This window comes from Centruroides vittatus, unplaced genomic scaffold (assembly GCF_030686945.1).
Source record: "Centruroides vittatus isolate TY-2023 unplaced genomic scaffold, ASM3068694v2 contig_367, whole genome shotgun sequence".
NCBI lineage: Eukaryota > Metazoa > Arthropoda > Arachnida > Scorpiones > Buthidae > Centruroides > Centruroides vittatus.
This window is the reverse complement of record NW_027122190.1, coordinates 775,999-786,977: the sequence shown is the minus strand read 5'-3', so window position 1 is coordinate 786,977 and position 10,979 is coordinate 775,999. Positions and strand designations below refer to the sequence as shown.

The following is a 10,979-nucleotide window of genomic DNA, read 5'->3' as shown; positions in this document are numbered from 1 at the left end:
ATACTTAATACCAGATTTGTTCTTTGAAGCTAATGTACTCTAGGAAAATAGGTGACATCCCAATTGGCCTGACCCTCTATAACGCCAGAGGCTAAAACAGGATGAGAATATATATGACCTTCATTTCTGTTTTTGCTTTATCTTCCTAGTAATAATAGATTATAATAAAAGATATAGATCTATAGTAAAACAAGTATAAAACATATTAAAATTTTATTTAACTACAATTAACAGTAAATTCTTTTAGGTCTGCGAGCTTCAAATTAAATCATCTACAATCATTTCTTTCGTACAAGCTGTTTAACATATAGAAAATGAAATTACTGATAGTTTCTACTGAAAAATTTGAAACAAACATTGTCCCTATTTCAATTATAGTAAGAACAAGAGTTCTTGTTTACTATAGAAATTAATTCGAAACAACATAAAATCAAAATATACGTGCGATTACGCAATTACAAGGTCATTCCGACAAACTCGTTTGACTTCTCGTCTACGATAATCCCCGCATATCAAATTTTAGAATCAAATTGCAAAATGTAAACAACTTCTCCATTCAACAAGCAATATTTAATTTTAAAAAAATTCAAATTTATTGCAGACGGTTCAACATATCGTACAAATAAATATTCGCAATTGTTAATACATATTATCTGCAACTCAAAAATATAGTTAAGTAAACTATGATTTTATTTGTTTACATAGAGTAAGTTGGAACTTTTGCTGCAGTTAGGGATCCCGTGCTAGCAGGAAGGTCGTCGTCTTGCATTCCCGAACTCTGCAACACACATTTGTCAGTTTTCCTAGCGATATTTTTCCACAATAAAAAAGATCAAAATTGAATTACATTTTTACCTTTTGAACGTATTTGGGATTCATTGCTATTTCGTGATCCATTTGCCTCAATTTATCGTCTAGTTGAATGCATTTTCTCATCTGTAAGAGGAGATTTTTTACTTAATACAATGAAGTTTTGCAAAGAAAACAAATAGGAAAAGCCCATAACCTCTTCCTCTAATCTTTTAAACATCGTTGGAGTATTATATTTTTCGGGATTATCTAAGAATACCACCATTCCGTCTTTCTGATTTATTGAAGCAAAAATTTCTCCGTCTTCGATCTAAATAGTTTTAAAATATATTAAGTGACTTCTATCGAGTTAACACAATGCTTAAATTTTTTATTTACCATGTGTAAGATATATTTCTCGGCTTCCTTCGGACCCGAGAGCTGAACTCTATTTGCCATATCGCTTAAGGATAATGTAAGAAATGTCTATAAATGATAAAAAATAAAATAAATTCAAAATGCAACACTGACATACTTCAAAATATCAAAATTTACCTTTGTAAGTCTTTGAATATTCTTCTTATAAAGTGAAGCTAAGCATTGTTTAACTAGCCCCATATTATTATCCTACAAATGAAAAGAATTTAATGTAACTATCATTTAACTCTGGTAAAGTGAAGGCTAAGTCTGAAGATTAAATTAACCCGCAAGAACGTATCCGAGTGCCTGTTGACGATATTTCTAACTTCATCTGGACTGTTCGTAGTGTATGCGGTAGCTAAATCGTGATAAGGTTGACTTAGTGGCTATAAAGAAAGCAATGTTTATCAATCTTTCTAACTGAAAATATTAATGACGGAAAAAATAATGCTTACTTTTATAAATCTTCCGACTACTTGAGATGTATATCTAGGTAATGTAGGTACCTAAAAGATAATCATTATTCATTACAACATAATAAAACAAAGGCAAGGCAGCTAAAAAAAAAACAAAAAAAAGTTAATACAATTGAATAGCTTTCAAGAGGTAAAATTGTTAGGCAACATGATAGGTGATAAATCATCATGTGATATTTATATTGAATAAGTTATATATATATACATAAACACACAAAAATAAAACACCTAACAAAAAGTTTAGTATCATCATAACTATTCAATTAAACGTCAGCATTCAAAAATACAAATAGAATATTGAGTAGAATATAATGAATAAACAATGAATATGGTAAAAACTAGAAAAAATATTAATACTGTTTTACATTTATTATTCTTATTAAACGAAAGAGAATCATGTTAATAAAATTATGCAAATTACCTGTAACAATTAGATTTTACTTTATTTTAAATAACTGATTGGAAATAAACATTATACGCAAAAGAAAACCTTTGGATCTTGCATTCAAAAATCACTCTTAATACTTTACTTGACTTCCTTTGCTTTTATAAGATACAAAATTATTCTCGATACTGATTTTGCAAGTTTTTTTGTTTATACTAATGCTATTTTCTTCCATTTAAGAGTTTTAATTCACTTTTTTACTTAAATGTTGTTGATCGGTAAGTTTTTTGACCTTACTTTTTTCTTATTTGATCTACAAAATGGCTGAATAATAAAATTTCTTTCTTGCAAAAGTGACTTGACCTGTAAAAATCCATAATACAACATCCTGAAAACTAACAGTTTCGTTTCCAAAGTAACCGATACTTTGCTTTTGTCTGGTAAGTCGGAATCAAAGTACTGTACATCTTAGAATTAACGAGTTTGTTTAAAATATATATAATTTTTTGAATCCTACAGATGACCTAATTGATTATGATATTTTGACACTGAAGTCAAAACGATATTTATTCATGTTTCAACGCCAAAGAAAAACTTATTGCTACAAAATCTATCAAACATCTGGATTTTTCAGTATTATGTTTCTTGATAATCATATATTCAATTAATTCCATTCCTCTGTCTACTTTTACGAGCTCATTCCCATTTTGTAATGAGATACAATTTAATTTTAATTTTTTAACTTTGTAAAATGTTCATTGAGACAAATGCAAACAATTTTCCAAAAATTATTGCTTTAGAATCAACTGTTTCTTGTTTACTTAACTGTTTGGAATTTTAACATTTTTTTTACAGATGTGTCTAAGATATTTTCTTGTTAAACTGATAATTTTTATGGCTTTTTATTTACGGCAACATTTCCCAAACTTTTTAAACTATTTCCCCCTTTCGGGTGGGTATAAGTTATAATGCTTATATTGCCCCCTTGTATTCCAACACCCCTACCATCCTTTGCATTCCAGCAATACCGTGTGTCTTTTACCAACCTTTTGAGGGTGGTAGGGTAGGATCCATTTTAGGAATCGGCGATTTACAGGACGATTGTTTTATGCCGTCACTATTTTAAATTATGTAATTGGGCCATGTATCAATTATCGGACATATTTCTGATTTTTGACATTCAATAAATATTATTATTCTCTTCTTACATTATGTAATAGTTGTTTTACTTTCATTAAAACTAAGATCCATCTTAAAAGTTTATGGAGAGTAGATTCTCAGTTTTTCCTACAATAAAACTTACCAAAAACTTGTATTATTTTATTTTTATCTCTAAACTATGGAAATTCAGATAATTCATCTTTCTATGTCAAAAAGTCTGAAATTTGCACATCCTAGTTCTGGACATGTGACATATTTCCCAAGACATTACAAATTGCAGATAATTTTAGCTTTGTGCTGTCGGCAAAATGCCATGCAGAGTATAGTTTCCTCAAGTTGACGTGGCTAAAGTATAATGTTTAAAATCGGAGAGTATTTTCAGTTATTTGCATCTCATTTGTTTTGCAATCCTTGTAAAACAAATAGTAGGACTGAAATTTGTTAAGTTTCATCAAATGAAAACAGCTGTAATAAAAACACATTGTGGACAACCACAAGTATCGAGCGATGAGATGATCAATTGATTTTGAGGTTAGAATCTGATTAAGATAAATCGCTGCATCAAATTTCCCCTGCTTTATCCCCTCCTGTGCCAAAAGATACAGTTCATTGATGTTTATGATGTAATAATCATGCTTTTCGTATATGTGCATGTTTAAAGCCTCATTGCAAACAAGGTCAGATATAGTGGGACAAATTGCATATATGTTGCAAGGACAAACGGTTACCTGTTATACTCAGTGATGAAAAGAAGTTTAACCTGATGGATGGATCCATAATGACACAGCTTAAAATGGAAACTTTGCACCTTCTACAGCTGTCATCAAGGAGACATTCCATTATCCTAAGATGGTTGTCCTGAAACAATTTTTTTGACAAGTTTACTGGTGTGCTTTGGATCATTGTCTTGTTAGAAAATCCACTTCAGAGGCAAATTATCGTCAGCAAATGGCAGCATTATGTTTTCCAGAATTTGTTTATATTGAAATCAGTCCATTATCCCATTTATGAGGTGAATGGGTGCAATTCCATACGAAGAAAAACATCCCCACACCATTGCATATCCACCTCCAAACTTTACAGTGGGTTGAATACAATTAGGACGAAATTTCTCAGCTTTTTGTCCTCTTATGTATTTGCAACCATCACTCCTAAACAGACTTATCTTCGTTTCATCCAACCACAGCACACACTGCCAGTTTTGACTTGTCCAGGTCAAGTGTTCACGAGCAAACTTCAGACAAGCTTGTCTATTTTTCAGTGATACGAGTGGCTTCTTCCTTGCAACTCGCCCAAATAGATTAAATTCATTTAATCGACGCCTAATGGTACAGGTACTAAGTTCAGGCATCCCACATTTTATCATTTTTAAATTTGAAGTTGATGTTAATGTGTGATTTTTTCTGCTATACTCTGAATTCTATAATCTGTACATTTGGTGGTTTTTCTCGGTCTTCCAGATTTAGGCTGATCCAAAAGACATCCAGTTTCTTGCCATAGCTTCACTGCACGAATACACGATGTTTTGCTGCACCCCAATGTTGTTGCAATTTTGGCATAGCTGATATTTTTACTATGAAGACTTACAATTTTTTGATAAAGTTCAGCACTCAAATTCTTTCCTCTGCCCATCTTGAAGCAGAAAATATATATTACTTTACTTACATTTCAATTGTTTTGATATGTTTTAGTAAGTTTCTGGAATGTACTTACTTTGTAGGATTTATTGTGACTGAATTAATGACCAGATGTATGTGGGTGTATTGCTAAACAACTCGTAATTTTTCCGCAACAAATTATGCAAATTATTTTATGTTCTATAAATGTCTTATACAAATACAAACAATTGGATTTTTGAATAATTGTTTATTTATTTCCATTTTTTTTTGTATTTAATCAATGATTTTTGCCATAACCATGTTTGGTCCTAAACAATGGGCCACAACTGTAAGTGACAGTTAAGATCATAAATGATGTTATAAATACAAGAATACCAAATACCTTCCTACCTTATAAAGTGGTAGGCAATTGTCTTTGTAAAATGACCTTTGAACTTTCACCACATAAATACTATTGTCATAACTATTTTAAGTTTCTTTTTCATTACTACTGTACTATGGCTCTTGTTGCGTCAAGAAAGATTTATGGTTTCTTGGTAAATAAGCTTAATTCCAACAACATTACAGTTTAATAACATTAATACATATGATAATTGGTGCTTGACAACTTAACCAAATTAGTCCTCTATAATAGATAAAGAATATTATTTGGCTTTTTACAACCTGTCTCTTCCTCCACTCCTATTTTCAGCCAGGGTTCCTCCTCAGCCAGTCTTTATTTGATGCCTTCAGTCAAAATTCATCATATGAAAGAGTATTTGAACCAATTCCTTGTTTTCGTTTTAAAATAATTAATTGTTTCATAATATTGAAGATGGAACATTGTGTTTTCATAAGATTGGTTGAAGACGACAGTGTCTACTATTTAAAAGTAAATATAACAGATGTTCTATTTGGAGGATCTGGAGATTTTAAAAATGTTGATTAAGTAGAGTTGTCCACTATTTGTGTCTGTTAATGGAAGTTTCACTGTAGTGGATATCCCTTGTTATTAGATAGTTATGTGAGTTGTGTATATCCTGTTCTCATTTGGGCAAGTACAATTTCTTCTTTCCAATTGTTCTGCTCGCTAGTTGTCCATTTTATTAAATCTGGTTTTATGCTATGTAGTTTGTCTTACTCCTCTTGCCATTTGTAGATATACAGGTCTTTACAGTATGGTCAGAACGTTCTTGTTTGGTTCCTGTTTCGTTTTTGTTTTGCAAGTTAGTCACTGTTTCGTTTCTTTGGATTCCTATGTGACCGAGCAGCCAGTAAAAGACTATTGTATTTCCTGCATGTTTGAGAAATTGGAGATGATGTTGTATACTGTTGAAAGTTGGATGGTCTGTTACCCTGCAACTGTTGCTTATCTGTAGTGCACTGTGAGAGTGCATATATATTATAGTCTGTCTTTATATATGTTAGAGAGCCATGAGGATTACTTACCAGTTCTAAACATAATAAATAATACATCCATTTGAAGACTATTTTTATAAGGAATTTAAAACTCTTGACAGAATTAAAATAAATCAGCAAGTTGTAGGATGAGAAAATGAAAAATCAATGATAACATAAATATTCCTTGAAAATTGCAAATTACAAAAAGTCAGGTGAAAGAAAAAATACAAAACTGAAACTCAATGATGCTTTTACCTTTAGTCAGTAAACATTAGATATGTTTGAAGATGTACAAACAATTGATATTTAATTGGAAAGCCTTCACTTTTAATTACTAAAACATATTTTCCAAGCATACTACTCACAAACTTTTAAAGTAAATCCTATAATTTTAGATGATACCAACATGAAATTATAGCTTCAATTAATTTACTTTCTGTAATTAGTTTGATGGATTCTTTGCAATTATCTTATTTTTCAGTTTCATCCAAAAGTTTACAATCAGATTAAGATGTGGTGATTGTGCAAGCTATTGCAAACTCCAGCGTAATTTTAAAACAAGTAACCTGTCAATTATTTGCGTTCAATGGAAGGATTCATTGTCATTCTAAAAGATAAAATTGCTATTTTCAAACATGACAAAGCCTTTTGATCTTTAATAGATGAATATATTGGATAGCATAGATTTTACCTCCAACAATTTGTTTCCATCTATGAGCTGAAATGTAATCCTTATAATAATGATAGTAGTACACTTTACTATTAGATTTAAACCATATTGTACTGTTCAGTCATTTTTTTGACATCATACAAATGCTACTCCTTTGTCAGATATCAGACAGATTTTTGTTTTGTCACTCTGCCCGACTTTATGCCACTGATCCATAGTCTGCCCTTTATGATTGCATGGCCACTGTAAATGCTGGTCCTCTGTTTTTTATTAATGAAAGTCTTCTTTGTAGATTTTTGGTTTTTAAGCGATTTTCTTTCAGTGTGCAATTTGTTGTCCATTGGAAAAAGTAAGAGAGCTGCATAACTGCCATTTAGACACACTTTCAAGCTCAATTGAATAAGACTGTGGTCATTTTGCATGATAGTTTTCCTTGGTCTTCCCTTTCTGTACCAACCTTCTGAACTGTTAGTCATGTTGAAATGACTAATGCACCTGATAACACTTGAGTGATAATCTTAGCATGTGTAACATCCAGGTAACATACTTTAAACAAACAAAGAATCCCTTTTGAAGTGTAACACAGGACTTCTTTCTAACTTTAAAATAATTCATATTTTTATAAATGGAAAAACAATTTTGTTTGTGGCCTTTGCAGACATGTTTTCATTTGGATGGTGACATTGAATTTTGTGTTGTTCTCTCTTAACTGCTTGAGAAATTTATCTTTCATTTTATTTATATACTTTCCTATGAACTTGTTCCGTAGTATTTTATTGAAATTTGTTGACACTGAAACCCAAGAAATTATTCAATGCATATACTCACCAACTAACATGAATTTTTCAAACCTGTTTAATATTTTAAGAAGATCCAAGCATTGCTGAGTACATCAGCTAGTATTTATATAACTTATAACAAAGTATGTTAAAATAATAAAAAATATTATTATTTGAAGACTTTTATATCTTATATTTATTGCAGTAAATATTTTTATTATTTCACATAAAAGTTGACTTTGCATCCTTGTTGTCTTCCTTAATTTACTTAATTTCCAAAATAGCATAATATTTTTCATAATTAAAAATTATATCAAACGCTTAGAAATTTAAAAATGCCATTCATATTCTTAATTCTTTTCTGGTTTATTTATTTCACTTGAAAATATTTTTACTGGAAATTGTCAGTAACATAGGATTTCATTTTAACGAAGCTTTGTAAACTTCATTTGCATGAAATTTGAAAACCTATAAATATTAACATAGAGTTGACATTTACAAATTTTAAATTTTATCTATGTACACATAAAATTCAAAATTTGTAAATGTCATATTTATTAAATGTCATAATTATGTATGTATACGTAAACTTTATAGCCTCTATATACATAAACAACTCATAACCAAATTTTAATTGATTAAGCCAAACAATCTTACTAAAATTATCAGTCTACTTTTGGGCTACATTAATAATTAAAATTAATTAATACCTCTACTTCAACCTCTACTTGAATTAATTAATAATTTATTATTAACATAGCCAAAAAGTAGACAGATAGTTTCAGCAAGATCATTTGGCTTAATTTATAGCCTGTCTGGCACTATCAAAATAATGTTTAAATTTACATAAATATCCACTCTATTCAACTATATTGATAAATCAAATAATAAATAAAAATACATAATGAGCAATTATTTATTGTGACATCATCACAATGCCAGGCTGCAATTTTTAATCATATTTTTTAAATTTAATTTAAAATATATGTTCTCCACCCCAAATTAGTAGTGTCTTGCCTCTGTACATAATACTTTTCCTGTTAGCAACAGAGTCATACTATCATCTATCTAACTCAGTGGTTCTTAACCTTTTCAGAATCACAGAACATTTACAAGTTTACAAGATTTTTGTGAAACATAGTCGTAAAATAAAACAGTAAATACTTTTTATGTTGCATAACATTGTCACGCTGGCTCCCGGGGAGACTAGTGCCATCTTGTGGGGTGTGGTGGAACGAGAGAGAATGGTCTGGAATATTCAGAAAATAACGTTTGAGATGTTTTCTTTTAACAAGTTCTATAATGTTTTTGTTGAAGGCTCTGAGTTGTACTGGAATGTCCTAGAGTACTGATCCATGGGTGTGTATACTTCTAACTTTTTCAACCTTTTGAGAAGTTACAATAGATTACAATAGAATACAATAGAAGTTACAATAGCTACTGCCTACAGCGAAAAGCCCTTCTTTTCGCCGTAGGCAGTAGCCTCAAAAGAAAGGTCGTCTCCGAGGGACTGTGAGGACTTGAGGACTGCTGATGGTGTAATACGGCGAAAAGAAGGACAAGACACAAAGTTTTTAACTTTGTAAATGTCGTATTATATTCTTTATATTATTAAATGTAATAACGCCGGCCATGTTTTTTGTAAATAATTTTTACTTACATTGTTATTTGTTATTGACTGATATGTAATCAGTAAATGAAATTTAAAAAAACACTGTCAATTTTTTAATGGAATATTTGGGCCTGATGACTTACAAATGTTTTCAATATCTGGTCTTATATGTAAAATAGCTACTCTCATTTCTTCTTCTATATTTGTCAGTCTTTCACATTTCTTTGTCTTAATATTCGTTAATGTTTGAAAAACCAAGCTCGCATAAGTATGATGTTAAAAATTGTAATAAAATTTTAATCGCTTTTTTAGAAATACACTCAAACCTGTTTTTGTGCGGTCTTTTTTTATGCAATTTTTTATTTGTGCAATTTGTTTTGTGTGTGGTATATGAATTTCAATCAAATTGATATACTGCACAAAACACATTGAACATATAAAAAATCGCACAAAAAAGACCGCACAAAAACAGGTTTGAGTGTAGTTTTAAACTCGATTTGAACAGAGATTCAAAAATTCAACCATTATTTCAGAAAATTTCATTTTGAGAGTATGATGCATTGACACGAATTCTTCCTCTTCTCAAACTCAACTTTATATGTTCACCGCAGAAAATGGATTTTGTATCCAATCATAATTTTTGATATTCAATGTGGGAAAGTATTTCGCAATTTTTTTCTTTTAATAGCGAGGTTGAGGCCGAAGTTTTAAACGCAAAAACGTGTATGTCAGACGTTCAGTGCTGCTTTCCTGTAAGCCTAGAAGTTTGACAATGGCATTTGGAAAGTCAGTGGAATCATGTTCAACATTCCAAACACCATTGTCAAACTTCTAGGCTTACAGGAAAGCGGCACCGAATGTCCGACGTACATGTTTTTGTGTTTAAAACTTCGGCCTCAACCTCGCTAATAATACTAAATGTACTAAATGTTGTTATAATAGGAATTATTTCTTTGATATTGTTATTTTGAACTGAAGGAAACATATCTAGAGTTTTTTTTAATTATGTATGTTCTCCAAAATGATATTTTTTTTTGAAATGCTGAGTTTGTCAGTAAATGTTAAAATATTTTTGTTTTTACCTTGAATACCATATTCATGTTATTTAAATAATTGAAGATATCAGCTAAATATGTCATTTCAATACACCAAATATTGTTTGTAAGAATAGTTTTAAAAAATATCATTTCCTTCGTTCTGAAAAACGTTGGCAATTTATCCTTAAGTTCTAAAATTCAGTTTAGGACTTTACCTTGTGATAACCACCTTACCTCAGTATGTAAAAGTACAGATTCATGCTGAGCTTCCATAGATGCACAAAGTTTTTTAAATAGGCATGTTTGTAAGAGTTTCAATTTGACATAGTTTATCATATTTTCAATTTGGTCTTATACAAATTTTAATGTCATAGGTAATGTTTTTGAGACAAGTGATTCTTGGTGTAAAAAGCAGTGTGTAGATATAATATTAAGGTTTTCCTTCTTTGCAAAAATAATAAATCCTTTAATAGAACCAACCATTAAAGGAGCACCATTGGTACAGATAGATTCCTACACATTGGTCCCATGTTGTGTTAAATTTATCTAAATATGACGAAATGGAGTCAAAAATATCCTGTCCTGTTCTGCGTCTGGTAATTTGTCTGCAGCATAAAAATTGTTCAATATTTTGTTTTCATCAATGAAACG

At 30.4% G+C, this 10,979-nt stretch overlaps 1 protein-coding gene across 2 annotated transcripts in view; it reads right to left on the bottom strand.

The window, feature by feature from the left end:
* Positions 1-196: 196 nt before the first annotated feature.
* The window catches only part of CSN3 (COP9 signalosome subunit 3), a 34,858-nt gene continuing 24,075 nt past the window's right edge, over positions 197-10,979 (bottom strand). Inside the window, exons 9-15 of one of the 2 annotated variants that reach the window (XM_067270280.1) lie at positions 1,665-1,715; positions 1,494-1,595; positions 1,345-1,416; positions 1,189-1,275; positions 1,007-1,120; positions 848-936; positions 197-778 (exon numbers count right to left, since the gene is read on the bottom strand). In XM_067270280.1, coding sequence (XP_067126381.1) covers positions 730-778; positions 848-936; positions 1,007-1,120; positions 1,189-1,275; positions 1,345-1,416; positions 1,494-1,595; positions 1,665-1,715 — 564 coding nt within the window. In that variant the 3' untranslated portion in view covers positions 197-729. The remainder of the gene's footprint in view (positions 779-847; positions 937-1,006; positions 1,121-1,188; positions 1,276-1,344; positions 1,417-1,493; positions 1,596-1,664; positions 1,716-10,979) is intronic. The other variant, XM_067270279.1, reaches the window with a different exon arrangement.